The sequence below is a fragment of the Molossus molossus genome, unplaced genomic scaffold, assembly GCF_014108415.1.
Source record: "Molossus molossus isolate mMolMol1 unplaced genomic scaffold, mMolMol1.p scaffold_m16_p_4, whole genome shotgun sequence".
In the NCBI taxonomy this organism is placed as follows: Eukaryota; Metazoa; Chordata; class Mammalia; order Chiroptera; family Molossidae; genus Molossus; species Molossus molossus.
Genome location: NW_023425377.1, coordinates 104,987,313 through 105,011,696, shown reverse-complemented (window position 1 = coordinate 105,011,696; position 24,384 = coordinate 104,987,313). Strand labels below are relative to the sequence as shown.

The window sequence follows — 24,384 nt, the reverse complement described above, 5'->3', positions numbered from 1 at the left end:
GGATTATAAAAAAAAAAAATTAATTAAAAAAAGTAAATCTCTTGTTTATAGGTTTTCTTCAAAGAGAGAATCAAAATCTTGCCTTAGTAACTATATTTAAGGCTAGCTTTCCTAACACTAACAAGAACATTTTTCACTTGCATATTTATGCATAGAACGGCATGAAATCAGGGATGATGCCTGGGATAATGCAGGCCCCCCCAAGCAAATTGTCCTTTGTAGGCCCAACCTAACAGGCATAGTTTTACAAGATTGAAACAGGTTTAATGACATATTAAGAGTAACTTACAAAGCAAAAAGATGAGAGAACAAAGGTCATAAAACAAGTCATAAAGAATAGCAGTCAACCTATCAACAAATAGAAAATTTATTATTGGCAGAACTTGTCATCAATGAATAGTTCTGTTACTAATTATAAATAATAAAAATTCAAATCTCTATCATTGTGTAACTTTAATGTTATATTGGGGGGAAGAGAAAAGAAAGTGTCTTAATTTAAGCCAATAAATTGTGTATTTACAGTGTAACATGTAAATATCTTTACAGTGTAACATGTAAATACCTTTCAAAATAATACAGATTCTTATAAATAGACCTGGTCAAAACTGTTAAATCCAAGCTGAAAAGTCAAACTTAAAGCATAGCTAATGTAAAATAAACAACACAGCTAAAAGTCAGAAGACAGGAATTCCAGAATATTAGAAGCTGAAAATATCTAATTGATGGGCATATAAAAAATTTCTTTAAAAAAAAAAAAGTTTTCATTTATTGATTTTAGAGAGAGAGAAAGAAACATCTATGAGAGAGAACATTGATTGGCCGTCTCCTGCATGCCCCCCACTGGGGACCCAGCCCACAACGCGGCATGTGCCCTGATCAGGAATCAAACCAGCGACCTCTTGGTGCATGGGTCAACGCTCAACCAGTAAGCCACAATGGCCGGGCTAAAATTTTTTCAAACAGTATATATATTGGATTATATATTTCTAACCTATTTTAGTAATAAAAATGGGAATGAAGATAATAAATTTTCGCTTTCTGTTGATATTCATAAAATTATAATTAAACAAAAATAGTATTTCTAAGCCCTGGTTGGGTGGCTTAGTTGGTTAGAGAGTCATACTGTACACTAAAAGGTAGTAGGTTTTATCCTGGGTTGTGGCACTTACAGGAGGCAACCGATTGATGTTTCTCTCTCACACTGATGTCTCTCTCTCTCTCTCTCTCTCTTCCTCAACATACCTCAGGTGATGATTTAAAATAAAATAAAATAAAACAGTATTTCTAGAAAATTAGTTCTAATAATAATTTATTAAATAAATGAATGACCTAATTAAAATATTTATCTAGTAGTTAATAAGAAATCAGAATCCACTCCTAAATATTTTAAGGGGTAAAAAGTACCTTTTAAAAAATAGTTTATATAGGAAGAAGGGTGTCTGCAGGGAAAAAGGAGAAACATCTGTAACAAAAATAAATGAATTAAAAAAAATAGTTTATATATGTCCAGGCGGTGTGGCTCAGTGGATTGAGCATTGTCCCATGGTCTGGGAGGTCCCAGTTAGATTTCCAGTCAGGGCACATGCATGGGTTGTGGGCTCGATCCCCAGTAGGGGGCACGCAAGAGGCAGCCAATCAATGTTTTTCTCTGACATTAATGTTTCTCTCTCTTTCCCTTCTTCTCTCTCTGAAAAGTCGATAAAAACATACTAAAAAAAAAAAAAAAAATACATATATATAAATAAAAAAATGGTTTATAAAGCTCCACATTAAAAGAGATTTTAAGCACCCATGATCTAAAACTTGAAACTGCCACACAGGAACATTGATAAATGACATATTATCAAAAAAAAAAATGCATATTCTTGCTTTTTAAATTCTAATTCTAAACTTTTTTAGATAAAACTTTTTATATAATTTTGGATACTGTGTCATATAAAATACAAACAGAATCCTATATCCTTGGGGGGAAAAAATGTAAAATGCCAGGATGTTCTCTTATTTCTTCTTACCAGTATATAACGTCAACATAGATCAAATATGTAACTTACATTTTTATAAATAAGTGGTGAGACTACACTACAGGTCTGTAAAATAAAATCTGATGACTAATATATCTGACATCAAATTATACAATTTCCTTGACAATTGAGCATAATGAGAATGCAAATAATTCAAAGTCAGGAATAATACTGATTTTCAAAAATCATAGACATTTTAAATTAAAACTGTTTCTCACTTCACAGACAAGCAATTGAGCTCAAAGAGATTAAGTAAATTTCTCAGATGGCTAGCTTCTAGCAAAGCAGGGACCAAAAATTGACACTCAACTGAGTTTTCTTTTGTGTACCTCAGTCTACTAACTACATAAGAATATATTCTCTAACAATGATATTGCCTTCTTTTTCCAAAACCAGAATCACTACAATCCTTAAAGATTATTACTCTAAAACAAAGATTTTCTGAGACCTCAATATGTTTCAGGAACACACTAATTTTCTAAAGGATAATATTTAGAAACATTTCTTTACAAGTTAATCAAGGGCTTTTAATCTGACCAGAATTCATAGTAATATTAGATTTACAGTTTAACTCTGAATACATGTGTTCAAACAGACCTAAAACAGTCATTTCAGAGGAAGGAAATTACAAAATGTTTTAGATACCTTAAGTCTCTGTAAGTCACCACCTTTCATTAAACATAGTCCATTCTCATTATTAATGGTAACTGTTCTCTGTTCTATAAAGTTGCCACAAATACTGAATGATTGCTCGCTTCCAGGAGAGCCACAGGGTTAAGTGCCTATAAGCCTATAGGCATGACATTTCTGCCAACGGATCAATACATAATCTTTTTATGTATGGGTTTCTATGTGAAGACATGCTATTTAAATGACGTTTCTATTCGGTAACTCTGAACTCATGGCCAACAGCACTATAACGCATGCCTGAAGAAAGCTCATCTAACACATGTATGTTCTGCATAAGGCACACCACAACTCTAGACAGCACCTCATCACTGCTTGGGGCCAATTTAAACACCAATAAGAGCACGAAAAACTTTTAATGAAAAATGTTTCATTAAATGGACTAGGAAAAGGAAACACTCATAGTATAAGCTGAAACAAGAAAGCAAGGGTCACCCTGTTTGACCTCATCTAGGAACATGAGTGCCAGGTGACAAATGCTTTTGCCCTCTGTGCACGGGCATGTCCATAACAACTGTGAAAGCACTGATTTGATGTTACAAATACATTTTTCTGAGTAGGGGAAATCACAAATACAGTCTTCAAATAGTTAAAATGAACTGCACCTACTTGATCTAAATCCTCTAGACAGGGCACTGCTTGCAATGCACGATTCACAGGGTATTCTGACCTATCAATGAAACAGCCACTGCATTACCCATTGTTCTGATTCTGGTCATCTAGCAGAAGATAAATGATTAGTGATACTAAAAGCTTCAATATAGATATAGATATTCATCACTAAAATTTTTCAAATATATCAAAAGTTCATATAGTCCATATTAAATAAAGTTGGACTTTGTATAAAGTAATCACTGGATTACTTTTCCTCCTGTAAGAGGGGATGACATTCTTGTGGCATCTTTCACTGTACTGTGAAGCCCAGAGAGAGCCTAACCTAAGGTAACCAAAGGGGGAAATACTTACAGTCAGCTCCATCCCAAGATGAAATAATATAATAATTTTACTCTTTTTTTTTTTTTTTTAATCCTCACCCGAGGACATTTTTTCTATTTTTTGTTCAGATAGAGTGTGGGAGGGAGAGAGAGAGAGAGAGAAACATCGACGTGAAAGGGACACATCGAGTGGTTGCCACCTACACGACCCAACCAGGACCGGGGACAAACTGCAACCGAGGTACGTGCCCTTAGCGGGAACCGAACCCGAGTCTCTCCGGACCACAGGCCGACGCTCTAACCGCTGAGCCAAACTGGCCAGGGCAATAATTTTACTCTTAAAAATTCAAAATTAAGATTATTTAGGTAAAACAGAACTACTTCATGACTTTTCCCAAATCCTAAAAAATGCAGGGCAACTTTTAGTTATTATACCTGTTGACTCAGCGGTACCACCTTCAGACCAAATTTCAGTGCATTTATTTTTTAAATCAGTGTCTCACAAACTTTTCAACAGGTTCTCATGAACCTTGCTTTCAAAAGACTTTTGATTATCTAAAACCATTTGAACTGCTCATCTCTGAATGCTTAAAGGAATCAAAGTGGACAAAGTACATATGCTAAACTGAGCTCTGAAAACCTGTCTCAGAGTGAACTAGAGTTATAAGCCTCAAAACAAGAGTCCAAGGCAAAAACTAACCTTGAAATCACAGAAGACAATGAGGAATACTGGTTACACTAATAAAGCAAGGGATGACTTTAGCAAATTGCCAAAGCCTCCAAATGACTGCACAATATTAACATTTTCAGAAGCTATATGGCAGGCAGGATTCATTAGGTTTGAGCTACAAAGTCATTTAAGAAGCTTTAAGACAAAGATGACAGGAAAAGAAACCACAATGTACTAATCACCAGAAGGATAACTCAAAGCTTGGAATCACATTCTGCAAGGAGTTAGGAAGTTCATTAAATCCTAAAAAGGCTTCCGTAATCACCATCCTCTTCTGGCCACACCACTTACTAACACTCTAACTTCATATTGTAACTCTCTACACTCCAAATTAGTAATTTATTTGTTCATTACTATAGCCAAACTGACTAGTACTAAGTATCTGGAATATATGATAAAGTAAGTCAGATCACTCTGCTAACTCAAAATCTAACGAAAGTCTCCCATCTCATTCAGAATAGAAGTATTTCTACCATTCTGCACTCATATTCTACCAGACTCTCTTTTTCACTTTGCTCCACTCTTTCTGTCCTTGTTTTTTTTAAAAGAGGAAAATATGCTGCTACCTCAGTGCCTTTAAACTGGCTATATCCCCTCTGCCCAAATGCTCTCCCCATATAGCTGCATAGTTCTTCCCATTACTTCCTTCAGGTCTATGTTCAAATATGTCCTGACCAATTATGCTTTCCCTAATCATCCTATTTAAAATACTTCCCTTGCATCACTTTCCCTGTTCCCCTTGCCCTGCTTTACCCTTCTCCGCAGCACTGTACAAAAGCACTGGAATGGTGCCTGCCATGTAAGTGCCTGTCTATCCATTTATTCATGTATTACAGTCGTCCCTCGCCACCTCATGCTTCGACTTTCGCAGCTCCACTCTGTCACGGTTTTTCCAAATATAGTATAGTATTGGAAAAAACCGCAATAGAGTGAAGGCGTGAAAGTCGAAGCGGGAAGTGGCAAGGGACAACTGTATAGTACTAAATACAGAATCTCACTTTGCGAAAATTCATTTATTGTGGTAGGGTCTGGAACTAATTAATCGCGATAAACCAGGGCCAACTGTATCTGCCTCCTCCCACTAGAATTTAAGCTCCATAAAGAAAGAGAAAAGGGGGGGAGGGGCAGACATCTGTAACACTTTCAACAATTAGAAACAAAACAGAAACTATCCTTTTCACCACTGTTATCTTCAGTATCTACAACATGTGTTTAGTGAGTAAATAATGATTAAATCCTTTTAAAGCCAGTCATATGCTGAGCATTCTTTCTCCACCAAAGAAGAGCTTCAAAGCAGGCCACAAATATTTTATCAGTTACTTTAAGCACATTATTATTATTATTATTTTTATCCTCACCCGAGGACATTTTTCCATTTTTTGTTCTGATAGAGCGGGAGGGAGAGAGAGGAAGAGAGAGAGAGAAACATCGATGTGAAGGGACACATCGAGTGGCTGCCACCCACACGACCAACCAGGGCCGGGGACAAACTGCAACCGAGGTACATGCCCTTAGTGGGAACTGAACCCGGGTCTCTCTGTACCACAGGCCGACGCTCCAACCGCTGAGCCAAACCGGCCAGGGCATAAGCACATTATTTAAAGATGGAGTTTGCCCTGTAGTGCTTTTGAAACTGATAACGTATAAATAGATCTTAACATTTATCTATAAATTATCTTCTAAGTCATTAAAATAATTTTTATATCTTTATCAAATTTCTTGTTATTTTCAGCAGAGGCTATAAAAAAATATATGTGATTAAAAAGATTAATGCTTCTAAAACACATACTTTTTTGAGTGATTGTAGTTCCACAGCTCCTATACTGCAGATAACTGGGAAGTCATATATGTAACTTAAGGTGAAAATCTTCCAGAAACTGCAAAATTGGCTGAACAAATCCTTAGCAATGCAGATTAACAAAATGAACAATATGGAGAATATTATCATACAAACAGCAAACTATTCAAGTTTTATGATTTTGAACTGAAAAACTTAAATCCACATGCTTCATCAATCATATATATCTATCTTTATTAGAAAAGACACGAAACACTATTTCTCAGTCCACATGACAGTATCTATTTTTTATTTATAATATGTGTTTTTGTATTGGTCAAATGTAATTCTTCATTCCCATTCAACTCCACTAACAGCAATCTGGGTTTACTATATTATAACTAAATTTTAAACTGGTTGCTAAATCCCAATAGATCTTTTACCATTTTTGTAGCTTTTTACATTGTTGAACAAGCACACTCCCTTCTTTACACCTCTCTTGCCCCATAGTTCCCCTTGATGTCATCCTTGTCATGGTATCATCCCTCAGACAGCACTGTTTTTCACTGCCAGCTCCTTCCTCCTCTGCAATTTCTTTGAAACCTAGGGCTTCAATGATCACACAGAAGCTAATGACAACCAATTCTATTATCTCCACCCAAACTCTTCTACTAAGCCTATGAGTTTTACTAGGATGTCCCACAATCACCCTAAATTCATTATTTTAAAACCCAAACTCCTGTTTACACACACAGACACACACACTTCTCTCCCGTTGCCCCCAACTATGTCCTTAGATCCTCCTCTTATTTTCTCCACATCACTAAATGGAACCATATTCTAGCCATTTACAAATTTAAGAAACCCAGATGGCTCTTTCATCCCCTCCTACTATGTCCTCCCTCAACAATTTAGTGCTAAAGCCATTATGTGAAGCAAAGCAGATATATATGTGAGAAGTAGGGTAACAGTCCAGCAGTGGGGGGACAGTCCAAAAAGAGGATGATCCCATGTATGTGGGGGGTGTGCGGAGGAGAGGTGGATCAGCATGAGGTGCCACAGCCTGACTATGACAAAGGTGAGAAGTGATCCATATAATGGACCAACCCAATCGGCCAAAGGCAGAGTAGAATGAAACACATCTGTTTGAGTGGGGGGTGTCAAATGTGAGCAGGGTAAGAAAGGTGTCCACACAGTGGATAATGTCAAAGTCCAAATCGGATAAGGAAGGTATGGTTTGCCATAATGGTGTCTGCTCAATATCCCTTTGCCAGAACCTCTTATGAGGAGCAGAGCTGCTTGAAAGCCCCCGGCTCCCTCACCTTCACATCCTCTGCAACATTCACACCTGGCCGTGCTTCCTCTAGGCTTCTCCCAGCAAACGACTGAACATGGTGAGAATACTCCAATAGCCAACTCTGGATGGGGAGCTTCCTGCACATCAAATCTTGTGTTGACATCTGTTTCTCTGGGGACCTGAATTGACTCAGAAGGCATCCATGTAATCTGGTGTCAAAAACTCTTGGGATGAAATTAAAAAGTTCTGGAAGATGCTACAAAATGCTTAACTTCATTAAACAAAGGTCATTTCACTCCAGAATGTTTAAAGAACATCTCCTACTACATACATAAAGAAATCCAGTGGCTTAGCAGAGAAAAAGTTCTCAACAGGGTGGCTGAGCTGAAACGGGGTCCTTTTAAGACAACAGAAGGCTAGCTTTTTGTTGACTACTTTGAAAATAAAGAATGGCTGTAGAAAGTAGCCAATGTAGCACTTAAACTTCAGTCCCTGGAAAGTATGAAAAAAATGTTTTTGACTTTAAGGGACAGAATTCTTGGATTTAAAAGGAAAATGCACTTTTGGAAAACATCATGTTACAGAAAAGAAATCTTGGAATGTGTCCTCTGCTGCTTGGGCTTCCGTGTAGAAGGATATCAGCAAGTCTCAAGTCTTATTGGAAACCACCTGGAGAAGTTGCAGAACAAAACTGAACAGTATTTCCTTCCCTTTCAACAAGTGTATCACTGGTGAACTCTTTCTGAATCTTCTGATTGTGAGAATTTGACTTGAGAAAAAAAGAAGAGCTGCAGTCTTATACATTCAAGATGAGTTTTACTGATCTGCCCCAGAGAAGTTCTGGATTTCTGTGAAGAAAAGAATATCCTGCTATTCATATGAACATTATGCTGCAATTTTTAACTCCTCACACATTTGAACAATCTTTTTCTTATTCAATAAACATCAGGAGCAAGCTGAGAAATGGTCTCATTTCCATTGAAAAAGAAATTTGTATGTGCTCACTTATCTCATGTTTGACCCTGAATTGATATTTGTAAAGCAAAGAACAAGCACAGGAAATAAATATAATTTTTACATTAAAGAGGTAAATTCACACTAAAGAGGTAAATACAATTTTTTTTTATTTTTAAGATTCAAAAGCATATATGTGAGCCTATAAAAGAAATCATCTAATTGCTAGGTCTACATTTGAGCCTGATCATATCACTAAGAAAATGTTTTTATTTTATTTTTCAATTACAGTTGACATTTAATATATTTTATATTAGTTTCAGGCATATAGCATAGTGGTTAGACAATCACATTCTTTACAAAGTGATCCTCCTGGTAACTCTAGTATCCACCTGGCACTATACATAGTTACTACAATACTATTGACTAGACAAGGAAATGTTTTTTCAAAATCCTGTATAAAATTATACCTAGGCACCCTGGCCAGTTTGGCTCAGCAGTTAGAGCATCGGCCTGGAGAACAGAGTCACGAGTTCAATTCCAGTCAAAGGTACGTGCCTCAGTTGCAGATCAGTCCCAGGCCCTGGTCGGGGTCATGCAGGAAGAAGCCAATCATTGTGTCTCTCTCACATGGATGTTTCTCTCTCTCTCCCCCCCCCATCTCTCTCTCTCTCCCTCCCTCCCTCCCTCCCTCCCTCCCTCCCTCCCTCACACTCTATCTAAAGATAAATGGGCCCTGGCAGGTTTGGCTCAGCGGTTAGAGCGTCGGCCTGCGGTCCAGAGAAACCCGGGTCCGGTTCCCGCTAAGGGCACGTACCTCGGCTGCAGTTTGTCCCCGACCCTGGTTGGGTCATGTGGGTGGCAACCACTCGATGTGTCTCTTTCACGTCGTTGCTTCTCAATCTCTCCCTCCTACTCTAGCTGAATAAAATATGGAAAAATGTCCTCGGGTGAGGATTAAAAAAATAATAATAATAAAATAAAGATAAATGGGTGGGGGGGGTTATACCTAGGCAATATTTTTATTCATATTGCTTTGGCTTATGATTTTAGTAGAGTTACTACTCAACACTGTCAAGAAATTTTTATATTGTAAGTAACATTAATTAAAATCAATTTATAATCTTTATTTAAATTGAATCTGCTGTGGCTACATTAAAAAAACTTAAGTCCCATTTTGGCTTAAGCTAGTTATGTAAACTTTTTACATTACTTATGAATTTGTAAAATTTATGAAAATATAAAATAGATTAATTTCAAGGAAAGTAAGCTAGGCTTAATTACCAGGGGACTGTGTTTTCTCCCAAGAAAAGTTGGCTAAAATGTCATTTTTAGTTTTAAATGGGGGGGGGGGGGGCCGCACACTGCATTTTCACTTATTATATCTCATTTGGATCTCATATAGTAGAAATCTGTGGTAGGTTTGGTAAGTTCTCCCTGGAAAAGGTAAAAAACATAAAGTAGTGAAGTAAGAAAAAACGAACTGAAGTTTCCTCTAATTGCTCTACTAACTTATATTACACCTGACATCCTTTGTGAGAAGGGAAACTACACAAAAAAGGCTAATGAATTTGCCAATACAAATAGATTCACAGAAAAAGAGTATTCTCTAGTCAAAAAAGCACTGACAATTATCAATGAATTATTTTATTTACAACTTACTGATCGAGCTAAGATAGCATGAGCTGTAGATATAATAAATTTTATATAGGGGTTCTCAAGATCAGAATTTATTTTAAGTGTTCCCCCAGTGTCAAAAGACTGAGAGAGACTGGAAGTAAACATCAGAGACCGAATAACTGAAATTATGTTTACCTAATAGGAAGCAATGAGTAACAAGACATCACTTCTGCGATATTCCTGCTAATAATGCATAATCTGTATCTACTAAAGAAGAAACATCAGATTAACCCAAACTATGTTTCCTTATTCAAAATGACCAGCCTATAATCTTCAAAAGTATTAAAGGAATAAAAGTAAAGATAAGGAACTGTTCCAGAGACATGATAACTAAATGAAACCCATGATTCTGAATAAAATCTTTGTTATATGAGATATTATTTGAACAACTAGGACCTGAGGATAGATAATAGATCAATGCCAGCATCCTGATTTTAATGGTCATATTGTAATTATGCAGGAAAATTTCCTTGTTTACAAGAAAAGCATACTCAAGTGTTTAGGGAAGAGAGTGCATCATGCTGGCAACTTATCAAATGGTTCTGGGGCAATATAATTTCTTAGTACTGTACTTGGAACTTTTCTGAAAGTTAAAAAGGGGAGGTGGGTGGGTTGAGTCATTCTGGTTCCCATCATCTGTTACAGCTATCTCTGCCTTGTTCTCATGCTTCTCTCACTCACTAATGTCATCACTAAGTCCTTCTACATCTACCTCTTAAGTAGCTCTACAACCAATCCACCTCTCTGGTAGTATTTAATAGGTAGATGCCATAGGTCTCTTGCCCAAACTATGTAAATAGCATCCCTACTATTCCCCCTAATTTTGTCTCCCACCCTCTCATCTACTCTCTATACTCCTGCCGGAACACAAAATGTCAACACTTCAGTGGCAGTTTCCAAAATTTTTACATGCTGAATGTTCACATTTGCTCAATGAAGGCAAAATATCAAACAGGTAAAGAGAGAGCTTGTGAGGAAGGTAGGCACAGGGAAGAAGAGAACAGTGTACACAGAGAACTGGCAACCTCTGGGTGACTGCAGAACTTTTGAAAGCTACTATTTTACAGGATAAAGCCTAAATCCCTAAACACAGCACACCAGATGTTTCTAATCTGATCTCACCTCAATACACACTGATTTGTCTAAAACTGTGCAGTATCCAACAATATTGATCTACTTGTATTCTACCAATATGCTATATGTTCACTATGTCTATACCTCTGTAAAGAATGTTTCTTTCTCTTGGACATGTTTCTTTGTTCACGTTTTGGTAACCCTATCTGGCAATGTAAGTCACCTTCCCTCACTCTTCTATTCCTCTGTGTCACAGAACTTGCTGAAATTGGCAAGTACAAGTCTTGAATACAAGAGCATCCCTCTTCTACTTACACAAAAAGTAGAAAATGCCAGATACGATCACATCAGAGAGTCAGGAGGATTAAAGCCCAGAATACTGATTTCTCCACTACAACTGGAAGGTGGTAGTTTTCCCAGAGTCCACAACTCCTGGTACTGAGGAGTCAGCACTGTGAAACACTCTGTAGCAGATAGAATTTTGAATGAAGAATATGATAGGGCCACATAAACAACTGCACTAGAAGGAACAATATCTGCAGTTACTACCTTAATAAGGAGCTGATAACCACAAAACCAAAGAAAACAGAATCTAATAAATATCAGGAATAAATTAGCATCTTTAAGGAAAGCCTGAACACTGCAAAAGAAACAAACACACAAACAAAAAACAAGTAAGATACCTAGAAATAAACTTAATCAAAGAGGTAAAAGACTTGTTCTCAGAACACTATAAAAAGAAACAGAGGAAGATGTAAAAAAGTGGAAGCATATACCATGTTCATGGATTGGAAGTATCAACATCATTAAAATGTCCATACTACTCAAAGCAATCTACAGATTCAAAGCAATCCCTATTAAAGTACCAATGGCAAATTTCACAGATCTAGAACAAATACTCCAAAAGTTTATGTGGAACTAAAAAAGACCCTGAATAGCCACAGCAATCTTGAAAAAGAAGAACAAAGTTGGAGAGATCACAATACCAGATATCAAGTTATACTACAAAGCTATCATAATCAAAACAGCCTGATACTGGCACACAAAAAGGCATATATATCAATGGAACATAAGAGAGAACCCAGAAATCAACCCAAGATATTATGCACAATAATTCGACAAAGGAGGCAAGAGCACACAATGGAGAAAAGACAGTCTCTTCAATAAATGGTGTTGGGAAAATTGGACAGGTACATGCAAAAAAGTGAAACTAGACCACCAACGAACAGCATACACAAGAATAAACTCAAAATGGATAAAATACTTAAATATAACTTGTGAAACTATTAAAATCCTAGAAGAAAATGAAGGCAGCAGTAAAATCTCAGACATCACATACAGCATAATTTTCACTGATACATCTCCTAGGACAAGAGAAACAAAGAAAAAAAATTAGTACATGGGACTACATTATATGTACTTAAAAGTTTCTACACAGCAAAAGAAACCAGCCTCAAAATGAAAAGGGAACCCACTCCCTGGGAAAACATATTTGCCAATGATACACTGGATAAGGGGTTAATTTCCAAAATATATAGAGTACTCATACCATTTAACAAAAGGAAGACAAACAATGCAATTAAAAAATGGGCAGAGGACCTATTTGGCCACTTCTCCAAACAGAACAGACAAATGGCCAAGAGACATATTTAAAAAAATGCTCAACATCACTAATCATCAGAAAAATGCAAATTAAAATGACTATGAGATATCACCTCACACCTGCCAGAATGGCCGCCATCAACAAATCATCAAACAACAAGTGCTGGCGAGGGTGTGGAGAAAAGGGGACCCTAGTACACTGTTGCTGGAAATGCTGACTGGTGCAGCCACTGTGGAAAACAATATGGTGTTTCCTCAAAAAATTAAAAATGTAACTGTCATTTGACCCAGCAATTGCACTTCTTGGAATATATCGTAAGAAGCCTGAAGCACCATTTAGAAAGAATATATGCACCCCTATGTTTATAGTAGTGCTATTTGCAATAGCTAAGATCTGAAAACAACCCAAGTGTCCATCAGTAGATGAGTGAATAAAGAAGCTGTGGTACATGTACACAATGGACTACAAAGCTGTAAGAAAGAAAAGATCTCTTACCCTTTGAGATGACATGGAGGGACCTGAAGAGTATTATGCTAAGTGAAATAAGCCAGTCAGAGAAAGACAAGAAAGTACCACATGATCTCACTTATTTATGGAATATCATGAACAACATAAGCTGTCAATCAAAATAGATCCAGAGACATGGAAGTTGGGAACATACTGACAAACCTCAGAGGAAGTGGGGTTGGGTTGGGAAGAAATAAACAAAAGAACTTGTATGCACATATGCATAACTAATGGATACAGACAATAGTTTGGGGTAATGCGAGGGGAGCAGCAGGTTGGAGGGGGTCAATGGGGGGGATAAGGGGGTATCTGTAATACTTTCAACAATAAAGGTTTAAAAAAAGAAAAGAAAGCCTGGACACCATCACAGTAAGCAAGCACTGACTCAAATACTTATAGCTTTGGCCTCTGCTCTGCCTCACCACATTTTACAAGAAGGTTTTGAGCTTCAGAAAAGGCACACAACTGTAATATAGAAAATTACTATCTGTAAAAAACTGGTGAGTCTTTTTTTTTAATAGGGTTTCCATTTTTAATAAGTATAATTTTAGTATGGCAACAATTCTGGAGCACAAGGGAAAAAACTGTCTTCTTGTTACTTGCTTTTTAGATGTAGGGATGCTATTCTCACTTGCTACTGCTTGATGCCCCCTTGCCTGGGTTCTTGGGAATTTTAGTTGGTATGTGTGCTTCAGAATTCAGGTAACTCCTGGCCAGATTTCCTTTCTTGGTCTCTGAAGCAAAACAATTATCTCTTTTAGATGAATATGCCAGAGAATCAATATTCATGGACAGACTTCCATCATCCTCTTCAAATTCTTAGCAAGAAGGTTGAGTGGACACATTGGGGACGATACTGCCTAACTGTATCGCACCCAGTGTGGTTTCAAAAAATATGTACTGAAACTGAAAAGGAGAAATACCATGTGCCAGGCACTGGGACATATGCCAGGCACTGGGGATGTAATGCTGACCAAAGACATAGCCTTGCATACTAAAAAATTATGAGAAAAACATCTTTATATATATAATTATGTTATATAATTATAGTAGAAACCAGGCAAAATAAATTTCATTCTAGCCTGGCTCCATTACTGCCGACCAATACCCTAATCTGCCAATATTATGGTAACTGAAAAAGAAAATTACACACGTCTGCACACACCATCACCACCATCAGGAAAATCCCACACATCTAAAACATAATTCTAATACCATAAAACATTTATAATCCACTTAAGACTGCTCTTTCTTTCTTTCTTTCTTAGTAAAGACTGAGAGTTGTTATTTTTTAAATGGTAAGCAGTATCACGATTTTTCTTACAAAGATCTTCTCTATCTATGTAGAAATAAAGCAACACTGTGATGATTAAATCAGTAAACTAGACTCCTTATGTAATGAACTGTCACTTTTCAGACGAGAAATTTTTAAAATTTTTCAGGTTAGAGAACAGTATTTCTGGATAAACCTAACAAGGCAGTAGTTGTAAAACACTTCCAAACTTCTAAACATCCTCAATTTCAGTACAAACAATGCTGTGTTGTACACTCAATCTGACACTAAGAGGAAGCATTGTGGGTTGGTCACAACTCGAATTCCTTATCACAATGAGGATTGCCCAAGGATCTTACCACCAAACTCGGCCACTCAAATAAACGGGAAGACCGTAACAATGCTCACTGCTCTCCAAAACTCCTGCTTTTCAGATTTGTTAGAAGAAATATGTCCTAGATCTTCAAGTTTCTGGATAGGATTCCTTCATTCTGAAGTTATTACTCTTACCCACACAAAACACAGTGCTAACTCAAGAGAATAATAATAATTAATTGAAATCATTAACTTATAAAAATATGCCTTCTACTCTAGGAATTCAAAAACCAGACTCAAGATACAGAAACCAAAATATTAGCAGGAAATCTTATAGGTGAAGAAGCCTGTCTGATATGCAGATTAGTAATGATGCTACACTGAACTCATGCTGTCAGCGAACATTTACCTAGCACCCACTAGAGACCAACAGTATGCTAGTTACAGCATATTCATTTAATCAAGAACCCTGAGGTCATTTCACAAAACAGCAAACAGGCTTGGATTAAGGTTACTTGCCCAAAGTTTATAGTTAGTAAGACTCAGTAACATGTTTGAAATTCAAGGTATGTCTGAGCCAAGGTTTATGTCCATTCCGCTAGGTCAACCTGTCTTCCAACATGGCATAATAAAGATCTTGCATCAGCAAGAGAAATCAAAGGCACAGGTGACAGTGATATGATACCACTGCAAGTATCTTTTTCATATAAAAGCCCCTTCCTAAGATAGAGACCATTCTCCTTTTTCAGACCCCTAATCATCGCCTTTCTTCCAATCAGGGCCACAGACAATGGGTCTACACCCTTGGAGGAGGGGGAATGGAAGGGAGCTTTTCGTTTCCCCCTAGCAAAGTAAAAGAAATTATATGAGATTTGTCCTAGGCCCCCTTCAGGACCAAAGGGGCTCAGTAATTTGTACGAGCACCCCACAACCAAAAACTTATGCACATACTCTAAATTGCTTTTGCTATCCAACTTTATCATCTTGCTTCTTTATCAATTCTCAACACAACTGCAAAATAATTATTACCCATTTATTGAATCTTTCTTTGTGCCAGGCCTTGCTAAATGTTTTAGATATGAAATCTGATTTCACTGTCAAAACAAACATATGATGTAGATTCTATTTTACAGATGAAGAAATGATGTTTAGAAACTGTGCTATAATGCCTCTCAAGCACTATCCATCTTTACAAAGTAACTGTCTCTCTGAACCTCTATCTTCTGAATCATACTCCCAAGGCAGCAGAAATCCCACAGTATTGTGGTCCAAGACAAACCATTCCTAGCTCCAGCAAAGCCAATGGTTTTATATCCAAGATAAGAATAAGGAATAATATCAGTGAAGAACATTAATAGATAATTTCGCCCTGGCTGGTTTAGCTCAGCAGTTAGAGCGTTGGCCTGAGGTCCAGAGACCCGGGTTCAGTTTCCACTAAGGGCACATACCTTGGTTGCAGTCTGTCCCAGCCCTGGCTGGGTCGTGTGGGTGGCAGCCACCCGATGTGTCCCTTTCACATCGATGTTTTTCTCTCTCTTCCTCTCTCTCCCTCCCACTCTATCTGAACAAAAAATGTTCTCGGGTGAGGATAAAAAAATAAATAAAAATAGATAATTTCAACACAATATCAAAGCCAAACAGAGTAAAACAGCTTCAAAAAAATTAAGGTAATAAAACCCAGGGATTAAGAGCCCAGGTTCAGTAGTTAGATGACACTACAAATTCTAATTCTACCACTACCTAGTTATGTCTTTAAATCTGTTACCTCAGCCCTGGCCAGTTTTGCTCAGTGGTGGTTGGAGCCTCGGCCTTCGGAGCAGAGTCCTGGGTTCGGTTCCCGCTAGGGGCACGTACCAAAAATAAATAAACAAACAAACAAACAAACAAATAAATAAATCTGTTACCTCATCTGCAAAATGGCACCTCCATCCCATAAGACTGTTGTGAGAATTAGAGCAGCTTTGGGCCCCATCTGCATGTAGGGATCTCAGATACCGCATGGTGTGTGGCCCTCTAACTCACCTCTTTATCTCCAGCACTTGAGGCAGCCCTTAAATTAGAAACCCAAGGTCTCGCCCTGGCCAGTTTGGCTCAGGGGTTGGAGCATCGGCCTGCGGTACTGAGAAACCCAAGGTCTCCAGGTTTTGTGGTTCTCATCCCCCATATCGGGCATAAGTTGGCTTTTCCCACTCTTAGCTTCCAGGGTCTCTTGTTCTTAGTCATTGTTAATTTTTCCTTTTCATTTCAACACTGTGGTTAAATAAATCTATCCAGCTAGCTAGCAAGCTATTTATATCTTTATTTTATCTGACATTTTAGTTGTTTCATTTGAGAGGGTTTTCATAGTACCTATTTGGTATTCCACCATACTGCTACGAACAAAAGTCCTAATTAACTCTTTGCAGGGAGGCTTTGGATGATTTTACAAAGAATATAATAGTTTGAATGAGTATTGAAGTACTATTAGGTGGCAACCTGGGGTGGTGTAGAAAAAACATATTACAAAAGTAGCAAATTAAAGAAATAGAGTTAAGATTGAGATGATTGGCTTTGCTGGGCTTAAATTAATTTTAGGATATAAAATTGCTGGAAATAAGATAGATAATGGACTAGAAGATCAAGCTAAAGACCTACAGGGTCCAACTCTTGAAAATCTTGGTGTGTCATGACAAGGAATGTGAACTTGAGACTGGGAGTCACCAAAGGCCTATAAGCAGAGAACTGACACTGTCATACCAATGCATTAAAAAGATTATTCTGGCAGAAGTGGAAAAAAAGCAATTAGAAGAGACAAGAGAGTACAGCCTTGCTATTCAATATTTGGTCTACCACCAGCAATACTGGCATCACCTGGGAGCTTGTAAGAAATACAAAATCCCACTCCAGATCTACCTAATCTTTGGCATCAATTGACTGTGTATATTTTTAACAAGAACCCTAGGTAAATCATCTACACAGTCAATTGATGCCAAAATGATGATCTGCTAATTCAATGAACATTAGCTTTATTTTAAATTTTAAGAAAAAAATCTTAATTATTCTAGAATACATGGCATTCATTTGGTGTCCAATTTGCTTTGTTCACCTAATAATGAGCCAATTGTTAACACTGTTAGATTAATGTTAGGTTTAGGCACTAGACTTATGATATGTGGTGATTTGTTATTTAGTTGTGACATAAATTTGAGTCAATAACATGCTGCTCTCTAAAAGTAAACCGTTTAGTAAGCCCAAAAGACTATTCAGAATCAGAGCAGGTTTTTAGTTCTCCACTCATTGTTGCATGTATGGTAACTCTTTAGGTTAAAAAGTGGGGTAGGAAAGACCTTCCTATTTAGTGAGAGAAGTGAAAAGGTCTAAGAATCTGATGTTTTTAAATAAAAATTATAATAAGGGATGGAGAGAATTCTAAGCTATAGAACTATTCTGTATTTTGGACATTTACTTTAATGTCCTAGCTGTGTCCCTGTTTAACAGCAAATGCATAATATATTTGAACCATTGTATTTATTAAATTTAATAAATATTGTCATATTAGTCCAAGTTTAATAGAATGCTTTTTAAACAGGGTTTTCCCAAAGAATGCTGCATCAAAATTACTGCAAGGGGTGGGATGAGAGGTGTTAAGTGAAGAAACCAGGGTGTAGCCTAACCTAGATCCATTGAATCCCAATCTACATTTTTTAATAAGCAGCTTCCAAGTCATTATGTACACATGCTAGTTGTGCTTTCCAAATCTGAAAAACATTATTGTTTTTTGGGGTTTTTTTTTGTTTTTTTTTTACCTTTTTATTTGAATATAATATGCACACACAAAAAGTGCCAGCATCCAGATCAAAAAATACAACATTATGATACTCTAGAATCCTTCTAATGACTCCTTCTAGAAACTAGTCCTCTATTCTAGGAATTAAAATTTACAAAGGGAAAAAGACAATCTCATCACTAAAAATGGAAAGCCACATGCAAAAAAATAAAACTGAACCCCTATCATATACCATATTAAAAAAATCAACTCAAAATGAATTAAAGACTTAAACATAACACCTGAAATCATAAAACTCCTAGAAGAAAACATAGGAGGATAAGCTTCTTGACATCAGTCTTGGCAGTGATTTTTCTAAAATATGACACCAGAATGTAAAGGCAACAAAAGCAAATTAACAAGTGAGACAACATCAAACAAAAAAGGTTCTACATAGCAAAGAAAACCATCAACAAAATGAAAAGGCAACCTACAGAATGGGAGAAAATAACTGCAAATCATGTATCTGATGAGTTAATATCCAAAATATATAAAGAACTTATACAACTGAAAAGCAAAAAAAACCCACCACTATCCAATTAGAAAATGGAAAGAGAACTGAACAGACTTTTTTCCAAAGACAATGTACAAATGGTGAACAGGTACATGAAAAGGTGTGCAACATCACTAACTATTGAGAAAATGCAAATCAAAACCACAATAAAATATCACTGCACAACTGTCAGACTATCATCAAAAGACAAAAGATAATAAATGTTGGGGAGGATATGGAGAAAGGGAACCATTGTGCACTGTTGGTGGGAATGTAAACTGGTAAGGCCACTATGGCAAACAGTATGGAGGTTCCTCAAAAAATTAAAAATAGAACTACCTTATGATCCAGCGATCCCACTTCTGAGTATATACATTCAATGGAAGTGAAAAAGGGATCTCAAAGAAATTATCTGTATTCTCATGTTCACTGCAGCATTATTCACAATAGCCAAGATATGGAAACAATGTGTCTATCAATGGATGGATCAACAAAGAAGACAGGGTATAAATATATACACAATGGAATATTATTCAGACATGAGAAAGAAGAAAATCCTGCCATTTGTGACAATATGAATGGACTTTGAGGGCATTATGCTAAGTGAAATAAGCCAGACAGAGGAAGAAAAATACTGCATGGTATCACTTATATGTGGAATCAAAAAAAAAAAAAATCAAATTCACAGAAACAAAGTAGAAAAGTGGTATTCAGGGGCTGAGGGCAGTAGAGGGGTTGGTTTTAGGGAGAATAGGAAGAGGTTAGTAAGAGGTTACAAACTTTCAGCTATAAGATGAATAATGTCTGAGGATTTAATATAAAACATGGTGATATCATTGTATTATATAACTGAAATTTTCTAAGTTAAATGTACTCAACGACTCCCCCAAATAAATATGTGAAGTGATGGATGTTAACTAGATGGGGGGGGGGGGTGTTCTTTCACAATGTATACGTATATAAAATCACCATGTATGTACTTCAAATATCTTATAATTTTTATGTTCATGGTAACTCGATAAAGCTGAGGTTTTTAAAGAGAGAATATTCTGATATGCCAGAACCCCATCTAGTGATACCTAGAAACTCCTTCTATCCCTCTTCATCCACAAGGATAAACACCATCATGACTTCTAACACAATAGATTAATTTTGCCTGTTTTTGAACTCTGCACAAATTAAATAATGCTCTTATGCCTGTTTTGGGGTATTTTTTTCCTCAGCATGATGACTTTTAAATGTGTCTATATTGTTATCTGTATAGGTTCATTTTCATTCTTACTGCTGTATAGTTTCTATTGAGTAAAAATACCAATAGTAAAATTACCACTTACAAGTTCTGTCTCTGATGGGCATTTATACAGCACAATCAAGTTTGATAGCAGATTATTTGTGAAAATTTGTAATCTTGATATTTTTGGCAAGTTTTTATTTCTCCAATCAAAAATTTAAAAAATTATAGTTGTTTATAGGGTTTTGGCTTTTAAATATGGTCCTAATAGCTCAAGTAGTTTATGCTACCTTTCTTAAATGAACTACAGCACTAAGGACTCAAATGGCAAATAAGAAGAGGCATTCCTTTATAACATTATTTCTGTTAGTAAATAAAAAAGAAATGAGAGAATTAGAATTCCACCATTTTGCAACCTCCAGTAACTTAATGCATGGAGGCACTGAATATCAACAGCTGCTAACATCACAAAAGGAAGGATGCCAGACATAGGTGACTCTTAATGGTATAATACACCACTCTCTGGACAGAGAGGTCAAACAAATCTAATAAAGCCTCTGGATACAGCTGCCAGTTTGAAGAAATAAAAAGAACAGATGAACTATGTGTATGCAATTAGTCAAATCCAGACTATGAAAAACAGGTCAAACAAATTTTAAGGTATGAAAACTAAATCTGTAGATTAAAAGAGATTAAGAAATAGTAACTTTTTCTTTTAATGGTTGAAATTAACGATTTCATCCAGAAAGACGTACTTGGCTGAGAGAATCATAAGCCCAAGGAAGGGATCCTGTAAGAGAAGCCTAGAGGAAGGAAGTAGGGAAGGGGCTATGACTGAGTCAGGACACGTGGAGGAGTTTCTAGGGTAGCTGGCAAAATTCTGTGTATTGAGCTGTGTGGTAGTTACGAGAATGTCTATCTTAATACTCTAAGAGCAACATGTGGTGTACATAGTTTCTAGATCTATAGTTTATTTTATAAAGAAAATACAGCCGTCCGTCGCCACTGCGCGCTTTGACTTTCCTTCACTCTATCGCGGAACCGCAAAGTCCAACCGCAAAGCCGAACCGCAAAGTCCAACCGCAAAGCCGAACCACAAAGTGGCGGGGGGCGAAAACCGCCATAGAGTGAAGCCGCAAAAGTAGAAGCGTAAAGTGGTGAGGGCCAACTGGAGTTTTAAAAATTAAGAAATTACAGATAAGATCTGCTACTCTAAGAACTCTCCTAAAGATTCTTCCGCAATGAGCCCTGGCCAGTTTGGCTCAGCGGTTGGAGCGTTGGCCTGCGGACCAGAGAGACCTGGGTTCGGTTCCCACTAGAGGCATGTACAAAAAAAAAAGAGAGAAGAAGAAGATTCCCCCTCAATGGGCCAGTGTCAACTGGATTATTTTCGTTTATGTATTTTTTTTTTTTTTTTTCTTATCCTCACCGGAGGACATTTTTCCATTTTTTGTTCAGATAGAGTGGGAGGGAGAGAGAGGAAGAGAGAGAAACATGGACATGAAAGGGACATATCGAGTGCCCCCACCATGACCCAACCAGGGCCGGGGACAAACTGCAACCGAGGTACGTGCCCTTAGTGGAACCGAATCCGAGCCTCACTGGACCGCAGGTCAATGCTCTAACCGCTGAGCCAAACCGGCCAGGGCTGGATTATTTTCAACAATCATTTTCATTCCAATCACAGTATCATCTCAAAATAAAGAAGAAAGAGAGACACAATTTCAAAAAGTATTTTTAAATGCCTGATGCATGTCTTAATGGTTCTAATGAAACTATTCAACACAATATGCATTGCTCCCACCAAATCTGGCAAATTCAACAAATTTAGGAATACAACACATAGCTTGAAGCCGGTGAATTTACTTTTAGACACTCTTCATTCCACTATTACACAACCAGTGTTCAAAACAGTATAGTAATTCACTTATGCAGCTGCAGAACAAGCTTGTCTAGATTTCTTCTAAGGTTAAAGGCACCATAAGAACTCAAACTATAAGGTGTCAGGATGTCACCTTTACTATATAAACACAGGACTTTTATATCTCTTTAAAATTAAGATAAGTATGTGTTTGTACACAAATACTAGGCCATACTTGCAAAGTCACCTAGTTTCAATAAGCAATCTGAAGAATTTTTTGTTGTCTCATTTTAGAATTACAAACTCAATTATATTTTACATTACAGCATACTCATATAGATTCTTTTTTGAGGTATATGCTCTATTTCTTTTTCCTAACACTTTGAACAAAAGTTCATTAATCGAGAAATCACAATGAATTACGAATATGTGCTAGTCAATGAAGCAGATAATGTGACATGTAAAAATCAACACCCTGGCCCTGGCCGATTTGGCTTGTTTCTCTCCCCGCCCCCCCCTTCCTCCCTCCCACTCTATCTGAACAAAAAATGGAAAAATGTCCTTGGGTGAGGATTAAAAAAAATTTAAAAAAACAAAAATCAATACTCTTGTCCTAAGATAGCTTAAAATCTACCTGGAGATATAAGTACTTTGTATTATCATACAATTACTAGGTTTGGTGTTACGACTTAAGATAGTGATAGAAGTCCCAAGAAGGAAGAAATCTTATGTGACCAAAAACAAGACACATTTTGGCACATAAAAGACACTCAATAAATACTAATGAAAGGAATAGATGAATGAACAAAAAAAACGCACAGTTGCACATATATAGAGAATTGAGCTGGGTCCTCAACAACTGCAACACAAAATTTGCTCCTTGCCAAAAAAGAGCCCTAAAATATGAATACACACCTGCAATATTCATTGATTTTTTAGAGGCACATTTTGTTTTTCATATTTCAGCTCCTCAGAAACTGATGGCATGCCGTTGTTTAAGTAGCAGCATTTTTAAGTCAATTAATTTATTTCATTAATCCTCACCCAAAGAGATTTTCCCATTTATTTTTAGATAAAATGAAAGAGCGGGAGGGAGTGAGAGAGAAAATCAATGTGAGAAAGACAAACTGATTGGTTGCCTCCAGCATGACCCCAACAGGGGCTGGGGATCGAACCTGCAACCCTTGGGTCTGCAGGCCAATGCTCAAACCCCTGAGCCAAACTGGCCAGGACAGCATTTTTCTTTTTTTTTTTTTAATCCTCACCCAAGGACATTTTTCTATTTATCTTCAGATAGAGTGGGAGGGAGTGGGAGAGAGGGAGGAAGGGAGGGAAAGAGAGAGAGAGAGAGAGAGACAGAGAGACAGAGAGACAGACAGACATTGACTGGTTGCCTCCCACACCACTCTGGATGAACTGCTACCGAGGTACGTATGTGCCCTGGACTGGAATCAAACTCGCGACTCTTTGGTCAGCAGGCTGACACTCTAACCGCTGAGCCAAACCAGCCAAGGTGCATTTTTCTTTATAATAGTTTGAATAGGTGTGTACCATAAGCCTCTTAGATTTAATCAAATATATCAATTGATTCTAAAGAGAAATATAGTATTATCATGATTTCAAAATTAATCATTTACTATATACAAATTGGGGTACATTATTTCAATTTTTATAAGTAACAGTACAAAATTTTAATATAAGGCAAACATCTTGCAATATCAAACCTTGTGAGTTCTGATTCTTAAAATTTCAAAACATAAAATAACATAATTTCAATCACTACAAACTCATACAACACCTATGAAATCCATAGCATGCATTGGTTCTCTGACATTACTGCAAATGGTACTGTGAGGTAAACAACTGCATGTAATGTGAACAAATCTCAGTTATAGAAACAATGAGGATGTTTCTTCCTTCTAACACTAAAATGTAGCAAGCTGGATGGAGGAGGAATAATCTTTGTTGCTGTATTTTTATCTATAATCAGAAGGATAAAATAATGACCACCTTAAAAAGTTTTACTAAAAAACAGATATAAAGGGGTTAATTTCATATTAACCAAATAAATGTCATATTATTTATAAATTAACCTAAAGGAAAATTCATAGGATCAATATAACACAGTGGTATAAAACAAG

The 24,384-nt window shown here is 36.9% G+C and overlaps 1 protein-coding gene across 11 annotated transcripts in view; it reads right to left on the bottom strand.

The window, feature by feature from the left end:
- Positions 1-24,384, bottom strand: part of FBXW7 (F-box and WD repeat domain containing 7) — a 165,475-nt gene that overhangs the window by 94,715 nt on the left and 46,376 nt on the right. For 2 of the 11 annotated variants that reach the window (XM_036242021.1, XM_036242020.1), the window contains exon 2: positions 7,473-8,295. The exons of 5 other annotated variants lie outside the window; for them this stretch is intronic. In XM_036242021.1, coding sequence (XP_036097914.1) covers positions 7,473-7,610 — 138 coding nt within the window. In that variant the 5' untranslated portion in view covers positions 7,611-8,295. Of the gene's footprint in view, positions 1-289; positions 309-3,317; positions 3,340-7,472; positions 8,296-9,685; positions 9,704-24,384 lie in introns of those variants that run through there. 4 more of the 11 variants (XM_036242022.1, XM_036242025.1, XM_036242026.1 and 1 more) reach the window with 4 other exon arrangements.